This window comes from Aegilops tauschii, chromosome 3 (assembly GCF_002575655.3).
Source record: "Aegilops tauschii subsp. strangulata cultivar AL8/78 chromosome 3, Aet v6.0, whole genome shotgun sequence".
Taxonomy (NCBI): Eukaryota; Viridiplantae; Streptophyta; class Magnoliopsida; order Poales; family Poaceae; genus Aegilops; species Aegilops tauschii.
In genome coordinates this window covers 402,068,506-402,091,942 of record NC_053037.3, presented here as the reverse complement: position 1 = coordinate 402,091,942, position 23,437 = coordinate 402,068,506, and the positions used below count along the sequence as shown (strand labels likewise).

The following is a 23,437-nucleotide window of genomic DNA, read 5'->3' as shown; positions in this document are numbered from 1 at the left end:
GCAAATGGATATCAAAACTGCATTCCTTAATGGATTTATTAAAGAAGAGTTGTATATGATGCAACCAGAAGGTTTGTCAATCCTAAAGGTGCTAACAAAATGTGCAAGCTCTAGCGATCCATCTATGAACTGGTGCAAGCATCTCGGAGTTGGAATATACGCTTTGATGAGTTGATCAAAGCATATAGTTTTATAGAGACTTGCGGTGAAGCATGTATTTACAAGAAAGTGAGTGGTAGCACTACCGCCTTTCTAATAAGTATATGTGAATGACATATTGTTGATCGGAAATGATGTAGAATTTTTTGGAAAGCATCAAGGAGTGTTTGGAAGGAGTTTTCCAAAGAAAGACCTTGGTGAAGCTGCTTACATATTGGGCATCAAGATCTATAGAGATAGATCAAGACGCTTGATAAGACTTTCGATGAGTACATACCTTGATAAGATTTTGAAGGAGTTAAAATGGGATCAGTCAAAGAAGGAGTTCTTGCCTAAGTTGTAAGGTATGAAGTTGAGTAAGACTCAAAACCCGACCACGGCAGAAGATAGAGAGAGAATGAAAGTCACTCCATATGCCTCAGCCACAGGTTCTGTAAAGTATGCCATGCTGTATACCAGACCTATTGTGTACCTTGCCATGAGTTTGGCAAAGGGGGTACAATAGTGATCCAGGAGTAGATCACTAGACAGTGGTCAAAATTATCCTTAGGTACCTAAAGAGGACTAAGGAAATGTTTCTCGGTTATGAAGGTGACAAAGAGTTCGTCGTAAAGGGTTATGTCGATGCAAGCTTTGACACTGATCCGGATGACTCCGAGTCTCAATCTGGATACATATTGAAAGTGGGAGCAATTAGCTAGAGTAGCTTCATGCAGAGCATTGTAGACATAGAAATTTGCAAAATACATACGGATCTGAATGTGGCAGACCCATTGACTAAACCTCTCTCACAAGCAAAACATGATCACACCTTAGTACTCTTTGGGTGTTAATCACATAGCGATGTGAACTAGATTGTCTACTCTAGTAAACTCTTTGGGTATTTGTCACATGGCGATGTGAACTATGGGTGTTAATCACATAAAGATGTGAATTATTGGTGTTAAATCACATGGCGATGTGAACTAGATTATTTACTCTAGTGCAAGTGGGAGACTGGAGGAAATATGCCCTAGAGGCAATAATAAAGTTGTTATTTTATATTTCCTTATATCATGATAAATGTTTATTATTCATGCTAGAATTGTATTAACCGGAAACTTGATACATGTGTGGATACATAGACAAAACACCATGTCCCTAGTAAGCCTCTCCTAGACTAGCTCATTAATCAAAGATGGTTAAGTTTCCTAACCATAGACATGTGTTGTCATTTGATGAGCGAGAACACATCATTAGGAGAATGATGTGATGGACAAGACCCATCCGTTAGCATAGAATATTGATCGTTCAGTTTTATTGCTATTGCTTTCTTCATGTCAAATACATATTCCTTCGACTATGAGATTACGCAACTCCCGGATACCAGAGGAATACCTTGTGTGCTATCGAACGTCACAACGTAACTGGGTGATTATAAAGATGCTCTACAGGTATCTCTGAAGGTGTTTGTTGGGTTGGCATAGATCGAGATTAGGATTTGTCACTCTGAGTATCGGAGAGGTATCTCTGGGCCCTCTCGGTAATACACATCATAAGAAGCCTTGCAAGCAAAGTGACTAATGAGTTAGTTGCAGGATGATGTATTACGGAATGAGTAAAGAGACTTGCCGGTAACGAGATTGAACTAGGTATGAAGATACCGACGATCGAATCTCGGGCAAGTAACATACCAATGGACAAAGGGAATTACGTATGTTGTCATAAGGTTTGAACGATAAAGATCTTCATAGAATATGTAGGAGCCAATATGGGCATCCAGGTTCCGCTATTGGTTATTAACCGGAGAACTGTCTCGGTCATGTCTACATAGTTCTCGAACCCGTCGGGTCCGCACGCTTAACGTTCGTTGACGATATAGTACTATATGAGTTATGTATGTTGGTAACCGAATGTTGTTCGGAGTCCCGGATGTGATCACAGACATGACGAGGAGCTCCGGAATGGTCCGGAGGTAAATATTGATATATGGGATAATAGTGTTTGGTCTCCGGAAGGGTTCCAGAGTTCACCGGAAGGGGTTTCGGATGTTTCCCGAAATGTTTGGGTACGAGAACACTTTATTTGGGCCAAAGGGGAAAGCCCACGAGGCTTTTGTAAAGTGCAAAAGGGAGTTTTGCGGAGACCAGAGGCTAGATGCCAGAACCCTGGCGTCTAGGAGGTAGACGCCGGGAACCCTGGCGTCTAGCCCTGGAGTCCGAGTACGACTCTTGCCTTTCGGGCAAAGCCGACTTTGAGGAGGCTTTTACTCCAAGTTTCGACCCCATGGCTCAACATATAAATAGAGGGGCAGGGCTAGCACCCAAGACACATCAAGAATCACTAAGCCGTGTGCCGGCAACCCCGTCCCCTCTAGTTTATCCTCTGTCATAGTTTCAGTTGTGCTTGGCGAAGCCCTGCGGAGATTGTTCTTCACCAACACCGTCACCACGCTGTCGTGCTGCCGGAACTCATCTACTACTTCGTCCGTCTTGCTGGATCAAGAAAGCGAGGACGTCATCAAGCTGAATGTGTGCTGAACGTGGAGGTGCCGTACGTTCGGTACTTGATCGGGACAGATCGTGAAGGTGTGCGACTACATCAACCGCGTTGATAAATGCTTCCACTTTGTGATCTTCAAGGGTATGAATATGCTCTCCCCCTCTCGTTGCTATGCATCTCCTAGATAGATCTTGCGTGAGCGTACGTTTTTTTTTTGAAATTGCATGCTACGTTTTCCAACAGTTTGACGATCACGTGGGACACTGTCGGCTTGATGGCCATGCGGGCACCCACGGTGAAACTGCCGAGCTGGAGGACCTGTCCTGAAGTTAGGCTCCTTCCATAAGTGATATCATCATTGATGACAAGGCGAGCCATAGATCGCTTCTCGTGACTACACATCGAAGCTCTTAATGAAAGCACCATTGTCGGTGTCAAAACCGGCAGAGCTCAGGTAGGGGGGCCCAAGCTGTGCGTCTAAGGATCAATGGTAACAAGGGGACAATGAGGACACGATGTTTACCCAGGTTCAGGCCCTCTTAAAGGAGGTAAAACCCTACGTCCTACTTGATTGTATTCGATGAGTATAGGGGTTACAAGAGTTGATCTACCTCGAGATCGTAATGGCTAAGCCCTAGCTGTCTAGTCTATGATTATTCTGATAGCCTCTACGGACTAAACCCTCCGATTTATATACACACCGGAGGGGCCTAGGGTTGTAGAGAGTCGGTTTGCGGAAGAAGGAAATAGTACATCCGGACATCAAACTTGCCGTCAATGCATATAGGAGTCCTACCCGGACACGGGGGATAGCCTTCTGCTTTATCTTCACGGCCCAGCAGTCCGGCCCATATCGAATAGACCGGACACCCGAGGACCCCCTAATCCAGGGCTCCCTCAGCGGTGGCACCGCCAACGGAGGCAGCGGCCGCCGCACCACCTTCGAAGATGGTATTCTCGATGATGAAACGGTTGGCCGTTTCGTCGTCGCTGGCCACCGACATTCTGTCGAACAGGTTGCGGTCGCCAGGGAGCATGTCGGCTGGCATCTCCCGCGGGCGTTTCCTCACCCCTCCGGAGGATGATGCACCGGCCACCGGCGTGGCGTTGAGGTCGATGGCCGCGGGGAGTGGGCTCGGGTGTGGATGGCGCCACCACGCCCACCTCCGGCGAGCATTCCCTGGAGATGCGGGAGGCTTGCGAATAGACGTGGAAGCCGGGAATCGGCAACATGGCAGATGCGCGCGGCGACTCTGGTAGTATCATCCGAGGAAATGCCGACGAGCCTGTGCTGGCCGCGGCCACGGCGGCGTGGACGAGCCCTTGCTGGCTAGGGTTTAACCCTAGGTAGACCAGGGCCTCCTTTGTTGCCGCGGCGACTCGACCATTGGTTTCCTCCTGCTGTGCGTCGGCGATGAGGGCGGCGTTGGCCGCCGCTTCGTCCCTTGCGCCCTGCGTGTGCCTTCGGCCCTTCCTCTTGGCCGACTGCAAGGCCCGCTCCTCAGGCGTCAGCTGCTTCTTCTTGGGCGACACTGTGGTCTCGCGGGGCGCGTGGGGCTTGCCTTTGGCGGAGGTGAGGCTGGACGAGGCGAGGCCGGCGGCGGCATGGAGGGTCGGCGTGTCGTCCATGGCGAGCGGCCGGGAGCGCTAGCAGCCAGGAGGGTTTTGGACAAGTGGAGGGAAATGATGGTCGTTGTGCCACCGACCGGCGGAGCAAGCGCGCGTCGCGTGCGTCCGTTTCTTGTCCACGCCGACGCAAACGAGACTCAAATTTGAACCGGAAACGGGTTGGCAGGTGGACGAAAAGCTAATGTGTGTCCGTTTAGGTCGGTGCGTTGGGCTGTTTTTTCTTTCCGCAACGATCCAAACGAACACGCGCGGATGAAATGAGTCGGCAGGTAGGAGTTGGTCAAAGAAACTCTTACAGCGGCCACGCCACTTCTCACCGTGTGATCTGAATCCTTTAACCCATCTGGCCCTCGACAAGGCCCTCCGTCCCCCTTCCGCTGGCGCCGACCCGCCGCCGCCCCTTTCCGCGACGCCAGTGGCGCTCCCCCACAAATTGGTCCTAGCCGCCGGACAAGGCTGTACGCGTCCGGCTATCCTCGTGGTACTCATCCCCACCACCATCCTTGTGCTGCTCCTCCGGCTAGAGCGGCTCCACCTCCAACCGTCGGGCCGTGCTCCACCTCCGACCCGTCTCCTCCTCCTCCAATCCAGGTCACCGTCCGCTGGCCAGTCCCTTCGGATCCTAAGCTCGCCTTCTCCGGATCCAAAGGTACTAGTGAGCTTTCGCCATGTCGAGGCTGCGGGCGCTCTGGCAAGCTTCCGTGAACGCTACCAAGCGAGGTAGGTCCCTATTACACACCCCAATTTTGTTGGTACGCTGTGCCTATTCGGTTCATTTCCTCAACGAAACCAATAGTTGTCTTGCCTATGATAATCTTGAACTGTTTGTTGCGTGCAAAATGTTAACTGGAAGAGGTCAACGTAGGAAACTAGGAATCATGCCTACTCTCACAAGTCAGTGTGAAGAACTTAGCTTGCTCACTAGGAGCCTGAAGATTACTGCGATGCACTGCACACAAGGTTATTTTGTACTGACGAATTGGGATAGGAATTACCATGGATATCAGTCCAATACAATAGACCACTAACCAGAGTATATATTCACTATTTCAATTTCATTCCGAACATAAACTGATATATAAACCTTTAGTTGTTGATTTTTAAGAACTTACTACTCATGCATTTCGCTAACTGTATGGTATGGTAAATAAATTTATCATATTTCTATATAAAGGGAAAATGGTGCCAAATATTTTCTCCTCTAATTGGCAACATGTATCCAATGAATTTTCACACCTTCCCCTAAGTCATCTGAACAACTCTTTTGGCATCTTTAACCCCTTATCTCTGATGGCATTACGCTCGGATTTTATAACAGTAGTACATCACAGTATACATATTATGTTGGGCCTATGCATTAATCTTGTACTATATATACCAAATTGGCAGCTGTTGTATGGAATTCAGAAGATTTATTTCCACCAAGTGAAAGATTCATCTTCAATTTCAATTCAAAAGATGAGGTGAAGAAGTGGCACTTGTACTCGGATTCAGAGTATGGAGGTAATGCATCAAGTTGATGTTTTCTTCTTTAAATATAGTTGTCACAGTTTCTCTGAATAACTGATATGATAGAGTAAAGCATGTTTGTTCTTTTTTATTGTGAGATACTCATGAAAGATTTATATTCCCAACATTTCTGCCTGGCACCAAAAATGTTATTCTCATTTTATTCTCGGAATATGCAAAGAAGGTGACATGTTCAGTTGCTGAAGAATGTTGTCTTTAGATGAATATGTTACTGATTTAGGCGCCCATGGTACTTCCTTGTTTCGAACAAAAAATGAATAAAGTCAAGAAAAACTCTCTTCTTCCAGAGAACATAAAATGATATGCTATTGAGTTCTGGTACTTAGATAGTGTAGTCCTTCCTAAGGTTATGTGCTGCAGTAGAACATTACTGTCTACTTCATTTGTGCTCACCGCAGAGTATTATATCTAATACCACTGTATCTTCCTTGTTTCGAGCAAAAATGAATAAAGTCAGGAAAAGCTCTCTTCTTCCGGAGAACAACATAAAATGATTTGCTATTGAGTTCTGGTACTTAGAATCTTCCTGATGTATGGTCTAATCCTTTGTAAGGATATGTGCTACAGTAGAGCATCACTGTCCATTTCCTTTGTGCATACTGTAGAGTATTATATCTGATACCAATGTATTGTACTAGTTTACTTTCTTTATAGATGAGTAAAACATCAAGACTGTGTAGTGCCTCATGGCTTACAGTAATTTTCATGGGATTGCTTCTTACGTCTGATGGAAATTTATTAACCTGTTTTCTCCACCACAGATGATTACGTCTGATGATGGAAATTTGATAACCTGTTTTCTTCACCACAGATGATTATCTCTCTGACATCTGTATTAAATTTATATACCGTCCCTCTGACACCTTTTTGTAAAACGGAACTTATATCAAACTTGTAATTGCATCTATGAGATAATATGATTGCACGGTGTTGTTCTCCAGGTTTATCATCTGCATCACTGGAGATAACTGATAGTGTTTCTGGTGGAGATACTTCATCAACTGGTACTATGTTTTTGACATGCTTAATTTTCCAGCTGGCCCAATCTTTTGAAGTATAGCTCGCATTATTTTCCAGTTCGTATGTGGTATGTAACTGCAGTCATGTAGAATCTAAGAGGAGAAATACGCTTAATCTCTGTCTAAAAAAGGGAATGCCTTGTAGTACTGTTCATTGTCATTTGTCTGTGCTAGTCTAGTTTAGCAGGGAATATCAGCTGCTATCTTTTCTATGCACTGGTTATAACAGTTGAATATAATTATATGAAACATGAAATCCATTTATTTGCTGTCTAAAAAAGGGAATGCCTTGTAGTACTGTTCATTGTCATTTGTCTGTACTAGTCTAGTGTAGCAGGGAATATCAACTGCTATCTTTTGTATGTACTGGTTAATAGCAGTTGAATATGAAACATGAAATCCATTTATTCATGACTTCCGTAGACCGTATTCCTTACTAGCTCAGATTAATTTTTAGCTTGACAGTTTTTGCAACGATTTAACCAACATGTGCACTCGGGAAGGTGTCTTTTCTGGCAACCTCTCCTTGGATATGTCCGAGGGATCACCATGGAGGATCAGGCGGAGTGGTTTCTGTGGAATGCGATCAAAGAAGGTATGCGTTCTGTCTGCACTTAGGGATGTAGCTGGTGAAGGGTGTCTATGGACTAGCTAATCACAACACTAGTAAAATGATGCTGTTAAATTGAGAATGATGGTCTGTTAATTTTAAAAAGTAGAAAGTATTGTATCTTTAAATAGACACCATAATGCTATCCACGAAATAACAAGGATTTCTAATTTTGAGCAGTCGCAGTATGTAGATACTATTCTGCTGACTTCATGCGATTCTTTGTTTCAGTTTGATGGTTACATCGATCTTGATTCATATGATACAATAGCAATGAAGCTCAGAGGGGATGGGAGAACCTACATATCTACTGTACGTATACGCCTAGCAAAAATAATGAACTATTGATGTCCAGTCAATATAATGTTCCATAATCTGAATTTTTGTGCAGATATACACAGAGAACTGGGTAAATTCACCTGGACAAGAGGAAGATAACTCGTGGCAGGCTTTCGTGTACGTGCCTCATGGTAGCTGGCGAATCCTGAAGGTAATTTCTCTTGTCGCAACTGGCAATTATGTGTTTGTTCATGATAAAACACCACTCTGTTTTCCCATCCAGATCCCTCTCGATAGCTACTTACCTACATGGAAAGGAAATGTGATCGAAGCGAACATGGAAATGAATCCTTCTCGCGTCGTGGGAATGTCTCTCTCGTTAAATGCAGAAGGCGGCGTTCCTGGTGCTAAGACTGGGCCAGGCGATTTTAGATTAGACGTTGATTGGATCAAGGCGATGAGGTCACTGTGATTTGCGCATTTTGTCTTTCGGCTTTCACAGGATAGATGTTTCTGGGCCTAAAATTCCAAGCGTTTTCCTTCCAGTTTGCTTGCCAACCTCCTTCACAAAAGAGAATCTCATCCTGTATGCAGCTACTTTGTCCTACGGCGATAGATGAGTGTCGTCAATAACGAAGAGTACTACCGGTAAAACCATCACACCGCAGATTGTCGACTCCTGCATCCATTGTAGCATGAAATGCTTCACTTTGTATCAGAGCAGTAACCTTGGAAATAGTTGTCGGTTCAGCGCCATTGAATAAAGATTTTTCCTTCATGTCATGGACCTTTTCGTGCTACCGTCTACTCCCTCCGTTCCGAAATAGTATAAGTCTTCGTAGAGATTTCACTATGGACTACATACGGACCAAAATGTGTAAACATCCGTGTGTGGTGCATAGTGTGGTGCATAGTGAAATCTCTATAAGACTTATATTTAGGAACGGAGGGAGTAGATGATAGATGCTCATTCTGTACAAACTGTTGCCTGTTTCCGTGAAGCCTAGTTGATGTTTTCTTTAGCATTTTTGAATTGTTCACCTGCTAAATCGCACGTTTTTTGCTCGGTACTTCGACCTATCAGGCTTGCTCTGTTGTCAAACAGTAAAAAAAATTCCACAGGATTGATCAAAAGCCCGTGCCGACATGCGACGGCAACAGAAACTTCTCCGGACAAGGATGTTAAAATGGACGGTTTAATCTGAAGAATCTCATACTCGTAGTACAAACGTGAAATCACTACTTATTTCATTCCGAAAAAAAATAAATCCTAACTCACTACTGGCTGATTTGCATCAACCAAGGGAGACTAATTAATTTGATTGGTGACGACGGGGAAGATGAGCCGAACAAAATTGACTGGCCAACACCGTCGAGAAAACGCGTGGTGACTGACTTTTCTCTCATATGCACAAATGACGGGTCCGCCTCGTCACCCTTCGATGAAGCCGGTCATCCGCAGCACGGAGTTGCGCAGGTTGTTGAGGTCCCGGTGCGCCCGCCCGGGCCCGGACCGCAGCGAGAACGCCGCCGCCGCCTTCCCCTCCGACCACCTTCGCGACACCATCAGGTGCGGCGGCACCATGGCGCCGTCCTCCTCGTCGTCGTCCAGGCCAGCGCGCCCGCCGGGCAGGTGCGCGGCCCTGGGAATGTCCACCGGCGCGGAGCACTGCCGGTGGTCCCTGGAGGCCCTGGGAGCCGCCGTCGATGACCCCCACGCGCTCCCCGGAGCGCCGTGGCGCGTCTCCGGCCACAGCACCTCGCACTCGGACAGCTCCTCCTCCACCGTCGACATATCTGTGCGGTTTTGTGCTCGCGCAGGTATTTTACACTGGGGAGGAATTGGATTGGAAGCTCGGTGATCTTTTTGGTCTATCCTGTGACGGGGAAGCGCGTATATATAGGCGGTGTGGCACCATGCCGTGTGTGTAGGTGTAGCTTCCCACGTACGGCGGCGGCAGCCGCGTGGAGGATGAGGCCGGAACCGGATCGCGGGCCTACCGAGCCAGGTCAAATAAAGGCTGATCCAATCCACAGGGTCACACACATAGAAATAAAGTACCACTAAAAAAAAATAGAAATAAAGTTGGTCGACATGAAGCTGCAATCTGTTTTTTCAGATTTTAAAGGAAGAAGCTGCAATCTATTTTGGTCGTATATATACAAGCGCGAGCGATCAGTTTCTCCCTCTATTTTCTTTCTTCCATTTGGTACTTAATGTACTACTCCCTCCGTTCTTAAATACGGGTCCTTTTAGACATTTTAAATGAACTACAACATACGAATGTATGTAGATCACTGTTTAAGATATTTTCCGATATTCGATAAATCGGCCGATTCATTGCTTACCGGTGTCTGACCGATAAGATAATTCGGCCGATAAATCAGCCGATATGACGATAAACTTGCCAATTTAGAATTTAGATTCACTCATTTTATTTCGTATATAATCACTTGTTAAAATCTCTAGAAAAACTTACATTTAAGATGGTGGGAGTACTACTAATCATGGATCCGATCATTGGTGGCAGGTGACCAAGGTGCCACATACACCTTCAGATAGAGAATATAAGATTTACAAACAAGGTGGTGAAATTCTTTGAAAGTTATATCATTATCTAAAGCACGGCGCGCAGCAGCTCTGACGAGACTCGCCGAATACACGAGCGCGAGATCCCATTTTTAAAGCACGTCAAGATTACGCCAGGCTTGATCCAGATTAATTAATCCTCGACCGCGTCACACGCGTCCCCTGCGACGCTCTCACGGACCTACTCGTGTAGCCTTTGGTCCTCTGGCTTGGAAGCAAACGGAATCCATCGGCCTGCGCTTTGCTAATCATTTCGAGGACGCGTGTGTACTGCTGCTGCTGCGCCATCGGACCGGTTGCAGTCACACCATTACGAGTGCGATCATTGGTTTCGTCATTGCCGTGTGCACTGCAGGCAAAGCTAAAGGATGGGAATCCCAGGATTTGCTCGCGTAGGCCGAATGCCCAATCCGTCCGTTATTTATCGTTGGACGTTGGTACTTCGTGTATAGTTTTGGAAGTCAATGACGACTTGCTACCAAATCTCTCCTCCCACACTAGCTTAGGGCAACGTGTTGGGGCCTTGAGCGTTCCAACGGGTATTTCCGTGTTGTACAAAAACTTTTGGCCTAGAACTCACATGAAACTGTTCAAATATCACAAGTAGTACTAGGTAAAAATTTCACATAGCAAAAGAAGTCGCATGAGAAGCGGGCTGCCTCCTCTCCAAGAAAAGTCTAGGGTTTCCTGCCTCGTCTCTGTTGGTCTTAGGGCCATGGCAGCAAGGTGGATCTCGGCCCTTGCTGGCGGGAGGGCTCTGTTTTCAAATGTTTCTTCGCGTTTTGTTAGGGTTTGTGTCCTGCTCAGAAAGACGAGAGGACAGCGCCTCCCTGAAGATGGAATAAGGTTCTCCCCACCTAGCCCCGTCCTGATGGTGTGTCTAGCATCATTGGTGGGCGTGTGAAGGTGTGTCTCTGGCAGATCTGTCCTTTGTGGATTTGCTCGGATCTGGTCGTAGGTTCACTAGTAGAAAACAGGGCTTTGGTTCGGGCAGGGCAAGCCCATTAGTCCCGGTTCAGTCACGAACCGGGACCCATGGGGCATTCGTCCCGACTCGTTAGCCCATGGGGGCCGGCCGGGGCCTCGTGGGCATTGGTCCCGGTTCGTGGGGACCCATTTGTCCCAGTTCTAGGCATGAACCGGGACCAATGTGCGTCGCTCCTGGCCCACAACCATTGGTCCCGGTTCTTGGCTTGAACCGAGACAGATTGCTTGGCTTTAGTCCCGGTTTCAGCCACAAACCGGGACAAATGAGCTGCCTATATATACCCCATCGCCATAGCAGAGCACTCCAGATTGCTCTGTTTTTTCTGGCCGGCGAGGGGAGGGCATTTGGGTGCTCTAGCTCACCTCCTATGCACATGAGGTGTTCGATGAAATGTCTGAGCCACACTAGTTAATCTTTCTCCTCTCGAAACTCGACCTCCGAGCTCCATTTCCCCCGAGATTTGTCCAGGTTTAGCGGTCCGTCACGTCCCGTCCCCGTCTTCACCGCCGTCAATCGCCCGCGCCGATCTCGTCGCCGGCACCACCGTGGTGAGCCTCTTGTTCTTATCTTCTTTCTGAAAGAAAAAAAAATTCTTACTTGAGATAGATACTTGTCTAATTTTCTTACTTTTATTATTCCTTATTATTATACAGTGCGACGGTTTTGGTATCCGCCCCCGCCGGCCCTCGTCCTGTCTATGATTCGGATGTGGTATATAATATCTTTTTATAACTATTTGGTTCATTTATTGTTTATGACAATTATGCCGACCAACGTGACATATATTTTATTTATCTAGGAGGTGGTTGAACCGGAAATTCCAACCGACCCTATTGTCGAGAGGTTAAATTTAGTTGAAGAAGAAAATAATTACTTAAAGGAAAAAATAAAAAAAATGAGGACGAGAAGATGATATTGGAGTTGCATGTTGCGGATGTCGTCGATGATCACAAGATCAAGATGGATGCAATGCGGTTGAAGATTAGAAAGATTAGAAAATATGCCATTCATACCGAGGCTTGGTATCATTATGCAGTTGGATCAATTGTTACCTTGGTTGCGATTATGATCGCATTTCTTGTTGCATTGAAATGTTTTACATAATTTGTGGCACGAACCGGTACCAGTGCACCCCCTTTAGTCCCGGTTGGCGCCACAAACCGGGACCAAAGGCCGCCGCTTCCCGCCCTTTGGGCTGCCGAAAACTGACCTTTGGTCACGGTTGGTGGCACCAACCGGGACTAAAGGTTGCATTGATCCCGGTTTGTGGGATGAACCGGGACCAATGCTCTTGGTATATAAGTAGCACTTAGCAATTTTGCAGAGTTCATCACCACAGTTGCCCCCGACGACGCCGAGCACATCGACGCCGCCAGGCTGCCTGACGCCCCCGCCGTCACCGTCGCCGCACCCTCGCCGGACGTCGTCGCCGCGCGCCGTCCCTGCCCCGACGCGCGCTGCCCCTGCCCCGCCACGCGCCGCTCCTGCCCCGACGCCGTCACCGCGCCACTCCCCGCGCCCCTGCTCGCCCCGACGCCGCCCGCCGCGCACTCCTCCCTCTGTGAGCACCGCGCCTCTGCCGGCCCTGCCGCCGCCGTGCTATTTTTTTACTTATACATGCTATTTTTTTACATGTTTTTAGATTTTCATATATGTATGTATGTATTTTTTAGATATATTTATTTTTTTATGTATGTTCATATATGTATGTATGTATTTTTTACATGTTTTTTGTATGTATGTATGTATTTTTTCAATTGTAATGATGTTTTAAAAATACATATATGCAAAAGTTAGATTTTTAGAAAAGTTTTATCTATATATGTTCTCTGATTTAGTACATTTTAGGTTAGTTTAATTTTTAGAAAAGTTTTATATATTTAGGAAGAAGGAATAGAAGGAAGAATAAGGAAGAAGAAAAAGTTTTATATATGCAAAAATTACATTTTTAGAAAAGTTTTATATATCTAGCTAGGAAAGGAAGAAGAAGAAAAAGAATGAGAGGAAAAAGGAAAATAAGAAGAGGAAGAAAGGAGAAGAAGAGGAGAGGAAGAAGATGAGAAATAAATAAGAAGAGGAAAAAAGAAGAAAAAGAAGAGGAGAAGAAGAAAGGAATAGAGGAGAAGAAGAGAAAATAGAAAATTTTCTATTTTCTTCTATTTTCTCTTCTTCTCCTCTATTCCTTTCTTCTTCTCCTCTTTTTTTTCTTCTTTTTTTCTTCGATCTTCTCCTCTATTCCTTTCTTCTTCTCCTCTTTTTATTTCTTCTTCGTCTTCTTATTTTTTTATCGGGTATGTCGTTGTTGATATACCCCGCCCCGATAACTTCAACACGAGGGGGGGGTTCGATATACCCCCTCCCCGATAACATTATTTTCCAATGTATGTATGTCGTACGTCGTTGTCGATATAACCCCCTCCCGGATAACTTCGACATGAGGGGCGGTCGATATATATACCCTCTCGACCGTGATAACTTATACCACGGGAGCACCCCCCGGCACCGTTTGAATAATAATTGCCATGTTGTAAAAATTAGCAGAAACTATGGACCCCCGAGACGAAGCAAAAGAAGCGATGTCGGGGGACATAACCGCACAAGGAAGTGAGGCCGTCTTGTCGTTTCTCAACGACACGGATGGTCTGGAAGGAGAGGGTGAAGAAGCATACTACGGTGATCGAACAATGGAGGAGGAAGGACATGATCATGATGGCTCCGGTGACCCAATGCCGGTGCAAGAAGGACACCGTGATGACGGCTCCGGGGACCGAACGGAGTCCGGCCAGGTATATATATTAATTAAGCATGTGCTGACTATATATAGCTAGCTAATTGATGCATTAATTGTTTTTGGTATGTACACATATATTAATGAACCCTCGTCTTTCTTCTTTTTTCTAGTCCTCCGGATCGAGCACAACTTCGGTAAAGAGACGAGGCCCGAAGAAAAATTTGCGCTCGGATGAAAGGTTTGAGATCATAGAAATCGCGCGCGATGGCATGCCGATTGAACCCATCCGGACAAAGGAAGCATTTGCTGCTCAGTGCGGGGTTCTTGTTAGGGACAAGATCCCGATCAGCATCTACCAATGGTTAAAGCCGGCTAAAGAAGAACCTGAGGTGTCTTATGTCTCCGATATGCAGAAAGAAGATCTTTGGACCGCGCTGAAGGCAAATTTCACCCTACCGCCAGAGGAGGATCCAGAGAAGCCAGTTAAAGAGCAATTGATCAAGTCTCATGCTCTTAAGAAGATGGCAGAACTATTCAGGAGGTGGAAGAATGAGCTGAAAAGATTTTCGACAAAGAAGAGACACCAGAATTTATCGGCCGGTATGAGAAGATCAGAGATCACTGGCCCGCATTTGTGGCCCACAAGACATCGGACAAGAGTAAGAAGATGCCAGTGACAAACAAGAAGCATGCTGCGAAGAAGAAGCTTCACCGTCGCAAGGGGCCAGGTGGCTACCTCAAAGCCCGGCCGTTGTGGGCCAAGGCTGAGAATGACCTTCTTGATAAAGGGGTCGAACCAGAGACATTCAGGTGGCCAGACCATTGCCGGACTTGGTTCTTCGGGGCTGGCGGAACTTTGGACCTTGTATCAGGGAAGTGCGTTTGGACGAACGAGCAAATGAGAATACCAGTCACGAGGCTTCAGGAGTATATCGATGCAGCCCAGAAAGGGACGTTCGTTCCAGACAGAGAGAACGACGAGCTCACAATGGCCCTCGGGAATCCTGAGCACCCTGGACGGACATGAGGCACGCCAGGCTCCGTTCCATGGAAGGCTGGGTTTCCGGACGCAGGCGATTACAAATGCCAGGACAGGAGGAAGAAACAGGAGCATACCCAACTGCAGGCGATGCACGCAAGGGTACTAGCGATAGATGAACGAGAAGAAAATCGCAGCAAACGACCTGCCGAAGCTTCCCCCGAAGCTACCCTGCCATCTTAGCGGAGAAGCAGCGTGGCTTCCACCGAGCTGCTTCAGCAGGAGCCTGTCTTCACGGCTCCTGCTAGCTACCCCGTGGATGCTATCACAGAGTCTCAACATTGCCACCTTATGACGCAATGGCAGAACTTCAAAGTCAAGGCGGCTGTTGGCTCTGTTTTACCTACTGAACCTGGCGCAACCTACCACTGCGGCCGATTCCAGAAGGATATGCTAGGGTGATGGTGGATCAAATAACGACGGATTTGAGGACCTCCAGCTTGACCACCTTACGGGTGAAGGGGAGACTCGGCTGGGTTCTTCTCTGAAGACTCCATGCCTATGGCGGAAGGAGCTCATCAACCTGCCGAACTGGACGCCTCCGCCTCCTCCTCCTCCGGCGAGTCAGGGCAGTCCGCCTCCTCCTCCGGCGAGTGATCAGGGCACTCAGCCTCCTTCTCCGGCGCGTGGCGGCACTCCGCCTCCTTCTCCGCCTGTGCCGGCGCGCTCGAGCAGCCAGCCTCCTCCTTCTCCGCCTTGCCAGCAAGGGCGGAAGAGACTCGCCGCCGCTCCGGCTGCTCCGGAGCGTCGTAGTCCTTCTCATCCGCCTCATAAGCAAGCACGAAAGAAGACAGCCGCAGCCACTCCGTCTGCTCCGGCGTCTAGCAGTACAGCCAGAGGCGGGAGGCAATACAGATTCGGTCCTTCTCTGAAGACTCCAGAGAAGTTACCATACGAGAGGACCGAGGAGGAAAACAGGAATATCGTGCGAGCCGAAGTGACGAAATTCTTTGAAGGGGTGAAAGCAAAGAAACATCCACCTCCGGAGGAGAAGATAGATCCGGTGAAAGCGAAGCGCATCTGGATGCCCTGAAGAAACCACCAAAGTCTTCGTCGAAAGCCAACTATGACCGCATTATTGAAAAGTCATTTATCAAAGCGAAGCGGTGGGGAAGTACGATCAGTGATCAAAGGTTAGCAGAACGACGAGCTGGGAAAAAATTGCCCAGCTCGGCGAACAAGCGGACCAATCGTGCCCCCCCCCCCCCCCGCTCAAGGTGTCTAGCGACATCGTCGCTAATGATCCGAGGATGGTGCCCGGTTATAGCAATCTTGGAGATTACCTGCCCGGCGATGTACATTATGATTTCTTAGAGGTGGACGAACACAGATACGAGTACGGGAAGCCTCTCGTCAAAGATGAAAAATCTCTAACAACGATGATGCGAAGATTCCATGATGGTACATGAAAACCTACAGAGAGTCTGGGGGACGAATAGTTTGACGCTGAGAGTTAAAGAGGAGCATGACCTCCTTGGAATTGAACTGTTGAATGTTCCATTTGAGGAGTTCTTCCAGTTTTTCAATCAACAGGCCCTCGATAAATCAACGATCACTTGCTACTGTCTGTAAGTACTACTTCTGTCATTAAGTCTCTATATATAGGTCAGCTCTTTCATTGCATGTATTTATAATTATCCTCACTATATTATGCAGATTGAAGATCGCCGAATTGAAGAAAAGACAAATCGGTGATATTGGGTTCATTAACACAAATCTCATAGATGCAAATGAGGTTAAATTTCATGCCAAAAATACCGAGGCCAACTTGCTACGATCGTTCGTAATAAATGAAAACAAAGATATAATACTCTTTCCTTACAACTTCAAGTGAGTGTTACTGTCTTGTGCATATTCGGTTTCCTTTATTAGTCCAGGTTATAGTAATGTAATTGATGAGTTATGCATGTGTCCGCAGCTTCCACTATATTCTCCTAGAGATTAAGCTTGAGCAGGGACTAGTAACCGTCTTAGACCCGAGACGAAAAGATCCTAAGGAGTATGCGGACATGACTGAAATGCTCGAGAAGTAAGTTAAATCGATCATTATCGCACCATATTAGCAACTTTGTTCATTTCCTAATATCAAGTAATTGTTTTCTTTGTCTGGCAGGGTTTGGACAAAATTCACCAAAAAAGCTCCGGGACTGCCGAAGAAGCTGCAATTTAGACACCCGAAAGTAAGTACTACTAGCATGTTCCGCGCATCTCCTAGTGATTCAAGCGCTAGTTTCATCAATACCATTTATAGCATGCTTGCTTATCAGTTTGATTGACCTCTATTTCTTATAAAGTGGTTGTGGCAGGAAGCCAGGAATAATTACTGTGGATACTACGTTTGCGAGTCCATCCGTCACACGACCTGTGAGCGGGGCTACTCTGACGAACAATATGAAGTGCGTAAGCAATAATATTCACAATTTTATTTTATTACCATCATTTGTGTTGAGTTTCATTTATCTATATATATATATATATATATATATATATATATATATATATATATATATATATAGACCCCCTTCTTCAAATTAGATCTTTCGGATGCGGGAAGAACTCCTACCACCAGATCGTATGCGAGCAATTCAAGAGGAATTGGCGGCATTCTTCCTTGACCACGTGATCGCTAAAGACGGAGAATACCATGTGGACCTTGACTTCATATATAATTAGGAGATTATATTGTAAGAGATAATTATATTGTATATATGTAGTCAGTAGTGTCGGATAGATATACGAGAACTTGTTGTTCGACCAATCTCTCGGAGAAGGAGAGGTGGTCGATATCACTTCTCTCTGTATGCATATGTTCATGACGATCTTCTGTTTCCTTCATTTGCTTACTAGCTAGCGTGTCGAGTCCTCTCTATACGTATAATACGTAGCGTACGTCGACGAAGCACGGAGATAAGAGAGGACACTTCTCTCTATTAATTAGCTACATAACACAATATATGAAACACCTAAATTAACCCCCCAAAACCCCTAAACCACCCTCTTTAAAAAAAAACCTCAGCTCCTGCCAGCTGCTGATGCGTGGATGCCTATTGGTCCCGGTTTGTGCCACCAACCGGGACCAACGGGCCTCCTTCCTGGGCTCGCCGCACGGGCCACGTGGAGGCCCATCCGTACCGGTTCATGTAAGAACCAGGACTAAAGGCCCAGGGCATTAGTAACGACACTTTAGTCCCGGTTCAACAACCGGGACAAAAGGCCCTTAAAAACCGGGACAAATGGCCCTTTTTCTACTAGTGGTTGTTCATGTTCATGTGTTTTCAGATTGGATCCTTCCGATTTACGCTACTCTTCCTCGGCGGCGGTTGTTGTTCTGTTGCGTTGGTCCTATGGGGCCTTAGCACGATGACTTCCGGACTGTCTACTACGACAAGTTTTGACCGGCTCCGGCGAGGAGGGACAATGACAGCGGCACGCCTTCGGTTCGCTTCAGTGTTTGTAGTCGTCGCTAGGTGGTCTACGGATCTGAATGTAATTTTTATTATCTCTGATGTTCGTTGTACTACAATGATTGAAAATGAATAGATTGGAAGTTTTCTCAAAGAAAAAAGAAGTCGCATGAGGTTCTCCATGGAGGCCTTTTTCTTTGAAATGTTCAAAATTCAAATTTTTTTCAGTTTTAAAAATAATCTGAAAAAATATGTACAAGTAAACAAGGATGTTATGCATATGTGTGTAAATTGTCAGGATAAAATACCTTGAAATGCAATGTGTACAAAAAAGATAAATTTATGACCTGGAAGGATGAATAGTACCATGTGTTAAAAAGCCCCATATTTTTCTTTTTTGCACAACCCTTATTTCAACGCATTTCGTACTGAAAATTTACACACTTGTGCATTACGCCTTCATGTATATCTATATTTTTTTCAGAATTTTTTGAAATGTAAAAATATGAATTTTGATGAATTTTAAATTTTTCAAAAACCGTCCTTATTGAAGCTCGGCCTCTAAAAGGGATTTTCGCATCTCTCTCTCACACACTTTTTTCTCTTTCGTAATAAAAGCCGAATAGTAGTAGTACTGCCGGGATGACAAGTAGTACAAAATCTGTCATTCTGCCACGCAAGCCAATGGGCGTGTCATCTTGGATAGGGGAATTAATTAGACTCTTCTGGTAAGTCAATGATTGATTGCTGAGTTGTTTATACTGGCACGGTGGCTGTCGCACGAGAACATGAGGCCGTGAGAGTGAACAGGTGGGCTACAAACTGTGAGAAATATAAATGTCACGCAAGAAACCGGAGAAGAGTGCTCCCATTTCCATTGGCCAGACCACCCACACCACCACAAGGTCAGCCACAGAATAGTGTCTTTCATCATTTCATGCAAGTGGTCACAGCTCGCAAGCCAGCTACCCAACAAAATCCAGAGAGGAACTCGTGCACTGCACCAACAATGGCATGCAGACACCTGTACTGACGTGCACATCCGGACGAGTAGGAGAGGTTGCTTGAGGGCATTTGCACACGTAATCAAGGGAGAGAGGAGGAGGAAGAAGATAAGGTTATATACGACGTGTCCAATTGTATGCTCCGGAGGAAATGAAATGATATAGGGTTCGCCGGTGCTTGCGCTCATGTATATGCTTGCCCTCCAACAGCTGTAAATCTTGGGGAGAGGTTAGGTTTAATTGGAAATGTTCAACGCACATATATTCCTCCCTTCTTGAAGGATAAGTTTGCACTCTACTTAATTATTTCTCGCTGGGAGTGGGGGATTACTTTCCTTTTGCGTCCAAGCATGGTACTGCTCCTGTCCGGGGGCATGCCCAGAGTTTTCCTTGGCGAGGAAGTAAGAGATACTGTGTTAAACTTGTGTGGATCAAGTTAATAACGAGTGTAATATTAACTTCTCATGAAGGTTAATCAGCTATTAAGAATGGCATTATTGACTGTATGACAGATGACTGCCATCTTCCTCTGTGCCCACACGTATGTGAAAATAAGATAGTGGTCCAAAAAAAAACAGATAGTGAACGGATAAGCATGAGTAGAATTCTCTTTCAAATAGACGTAGGTGTGACCACGGATACATGCATTTCTTCAGCCCTTCAGCTTTTTTCACGTCAATTCCACAAAATGACTCAAAATTATTTGAAATGAAGCGAACATTTCCGACGAAAACTTTCGGTAGGGTGGGAAAAAAAACTTTCGGTGCTACTCGAGCATCACCATCGCCCTCACTCTCCCGACCTTGGGCGCGTCGAGGAGCATCAGCATCGCCGTGTCCCTCTTGGCCCTCCGATCGACGATGACGTGCGGCGGCACGAAGACTTGGCTGCCGATCATCACGCTGGCGCCGCCGGCGCCCGCAAGGCTCGCGCCGAACTTGCTGAACCCGGCCTGCTGAGCCGGCGCTTTTGCACCAGTAGCCCTACCGGTCTTTCCGGGGATGTCGATGGGGGAAGAAGCTTTCTGCCGGTTGGGCGCCTTGGTCGGACGGCGGTCCTCGCCGGAGTACTCGTCGTCGTCTTCATCGCCGTCGTCCTGAGAGTAGTGCACCTGAGCTACCACGGGATCCTGGGCTGCATCTGGCCACAGTATGTCTGCTTCATGGAATTCTTCATCTTGATCTTCCCGTAGCATCGTCTTTTGCTGGGCTTGACTTGACCCCCTAGCTAGCTTGGTGTACTTAGGATAGGGTATAAGTACGAATTAAGTAGTAGTAGAGTAGTATTACATGGTGGATGGGGTATATATGTAGGACTCTCTAAGCTGATTACCCAACTACCCATCCAGCCATTTTTGTCTTATCTTTCATGGGGATTTCCAGAAGTTACCCATGTAACCACCTGATCAAGTAGTTGCTTGAATGAGTCCACAGAGATGCCGGTGCAGGGTGCGCGCGCGTCGCAGTTACTGAATCAGCAGCGAGTCAGCGATGTGTAGATGGAGCGTAGTATCAAGAAACCACATTGCATTTGCATTTTGACCAGATGTATTATATTTATATGACACACACACACACGTACACACAGAGTAAGTTTACACCAACGGATTAAATTTCATCTCGCTCTTCCAATTCCAACCAATTCACAAATGAGACCGATTGAAGAAAATTCATCGACATTCGTCCTATGCTCCGTAGCTATCTTATTTACTCTACAAACTGGATCAACGACCCAAGCAGACAGCATGTATCACTGCAGCCGGCAAGCCGCGCAGGGCAGCCCGGCCGCGCGCCGTCGGCCGCGAACAAGATGGGCGCGCGGCAAGGACGGGCTAGCTCTCGATGAAGCCGGTCATGCGGAGGACGGAGTCGCGCGTGCGCGTGAGGTCCCGGCCCTTGAGCGTCCGGCCCTGGCCGGAGCACACCGAGGAGGCCGCCCTGCGCCGCGCCATCAGCACGTGCGGCGGCTCCACCTCCCCGCCTTCCTCCTCCTCGCCGCGGCCCCTCCGCTCGTCCGGCGCGCCGGAGGCCGCCGGGATCTCGATCGGGTGCGTGAACGGCCGCCGCTCCTGCGCCCACGCCGCGCATTTCGCCGACAGGGCCGCGCTCTGCGTCGTCGACGACATGACCGGCCGGCCGGCTGTGCAAAGGACGAACTCGGGGCTAGCTAGCTGTGAATGAGGCAACCAATGACGAGAGCTTGCGAAACACGACGGACAGGCAGACAGCTCGCCGAGATATTCCCTCCGCAGCTCGCCGCGGCGCGAGGGATTTATAGGGCCCGGCAGGCAGCTACCTTAGGTAGGCGAAGCTAAGCTAGGCACGTTCCGTGTGGAGCTGCACCATTGTGTGACAGATAAGTATGCGGTTTTGAGCTTTGACGGGAAGGGAAGGAATAATTCCATAATCCCGTCCGCGATCCAGCCCCAGTGCCTGCCTGGCTTGGGCGGCTGGGCTTGCTACGCAACAAAATTAAGGCACTTCATATTCCCCCGTACGTTCACGTAATCGCGTTGCTCAATTAGTAGGATCGGTGTGGCCGGTTGGCTTTGCCTTTCAGGCTCGACCACTCCACCTCCTGATTTTGATTTTGATCTGATCGCTCGTTTTGGCGCTTGCTTGAATGAACCTGGACGTGATTTGCGGCGATCATGCGTTTTGTCGCAGCGTGCACGTGCACGTTTCTTGATTGGTTGTGTTGCCTCTGTGGCATACCCCACGTGTTCTTGGTCTGTGTGTCTGCGTGCAGCGTGCACGTGCACGTTTGTGGATAACACTGACGTCCGGGGAAGGATTTGCACGCGTGGCATGCGCCGAGGATGCCATGCTGCTCTCGGCCAGATTCTGTGGGTGGACGCGCCGGCAGAAACTCTGCTTCACTTGGCAGTGGCACATGCTTCATGCATGGTATTCGATCGCTCGCTCTGAGCGATGCGTATAGCATAGCCAACATCAAAAGGACCGCTTTATCGGAAAATTGATCTTCACTCACTGCTATACTTTGGTACGGTAGCATCAGTTAGGACGATGCTCACATGCAGCGGGAAACGGTGAGGAAGTAGACGTCCAGAGGGCTAGGTTCGATGAACTTGTGAACGGCTCGTCAAATGATTTTTCGCATCACCGTGTTTCACACAATTCATCCGATTAATCAGTTAACGGGCCAGTTAATCGTTAGTGACCGAATCAAATAACATTTATTCGTCGTGTTAACTTGTCAGGCCGAAATTGGCCGGTCAGACCGATTAATCGGTTGTTAGGCCGATTAATCGCTGCTGGCCCATTAATTTGTGGGCAAACAAAGCTCGAAATTTTGGCCAGTAACCCCTCCCATCCCTCTCTCGCTCCTCAATAGCTATATTCGACCAAACAGTAGCATATGTTGCTATATTACATAGCTGAGAGCATGAGAGTATGTATGGTATAATACGAAAATTAGATATATGTTGACAAGTTCCTATTTAATGTATGGATTAATGGTCGACCGATTAATCCAGTTAATAGGCCGATTCATCGATTAATCGTTACTCCCAAGCAGACCAAGCAACTACCAATTACCGATTTCTTGAACTACGTTTTTGGCAACTCCAACAGGCCGACCAATTTTGTCCGCAAGCGTTCGTTTTTGTTCGCTCGAAAAATACTATGGCCCAGCGCGCTGACGCAAATGGACTGTTGCCCGTTTTCATGTCCGCTTCGATCCGTTTCCGGCTTAAATTTTGGCTTGGTTTGCGTTCGCGTGGACATGCCGCGGATGCCTGCACAATCCTTTCATGGCTCGCCTCTCGGTCGCACACAGGCCAACCCACCCCAACCCTCCGAGCTCGACTTTCCGTCCGCTTCGCCCTCACCGCCGCCACCCCAGCGCCCCCACCCAGGCCCAGCCACTGCCGACACCGCACCACCAGCGTTGTTTCCACCTCTTTGCCGTCAACGGTGCAGCTCGTGTACCGCACCCTACTCAGGGGCCGCCAC

General features: G+C 47.2%; 3 protein-coding genes across 3 annotated transcripts; 1 reads left to right on the top strand and 2 right to left on the bottom strand.

Annotated features, from left to right (window-relative positions):
- The first annotated feature begins 4,584 nt into the window (after positions 1 to 4,584).
- On the top strand, positions 4,585 to 8,505 carry LOC109761509 (probable complex I intermediate-associated protein 30). The gene is made up of 7 exons (XM_020320329.4): positions 4,585 to 4,989; positions 5,659 to 5,772; positions 6,741 to 6,803; positions 7,322 to 7,413; positions 7,660 to 7,740; positions 7,820 to 7,918; positions 7,991 to 8,505. The coding sequence occupies exons 1-7, from the start codon at positions 4,938 to 4,940 to the stop codon at positions 8,177 to 8,179; spliced, it is 690 nt and encodes a 229-aa protein (XP_020175918.1). The 5' UTR covers positions 4,585 to 4,937; the 3' UTR covers positions 8,180 to 8,505.
- Positions 8,506 to 8,889: 384 nt separating this feature from the next.
- LOC109761508 (protein S40-3) lies at positions 8,890 to 9,588 on the bottom strand. The gene has a single exon (XM_020320328.3). The coding sequence runs from the start codon at positions 9,500 to 9,502 to the stop codon at positions 9,140 to 9,142; it is 363 nt and encodes a 120-aa protein (XP_020175917.1). The 5' UTR covers positions 9,503 to 9,588; the 3' UTR covers positions 8,890 to 9,139.
- Positions 9,589 to 21,056: 11,468 nt separating this feature from the next.
- Positions 21,057 to 21,844, bottom strand: LOC109761512 (protein S40-1). Its single transcript, XM_020320332.4, has one exon. The coding sequence runs from the start codon at positions 21,586 to 21,588 to the stop codon at positions 21,295 to 21,297; it is 294 nt and encodes a 97-aa protein (XP_020175921.1). The 5' UTR covers positions 21,589 to 21,844; the 3' UTR covers positions 21,057 to 21,294.
- Positions 21,845 to 23,437: the final 1,593 nt, after the last annotated feature.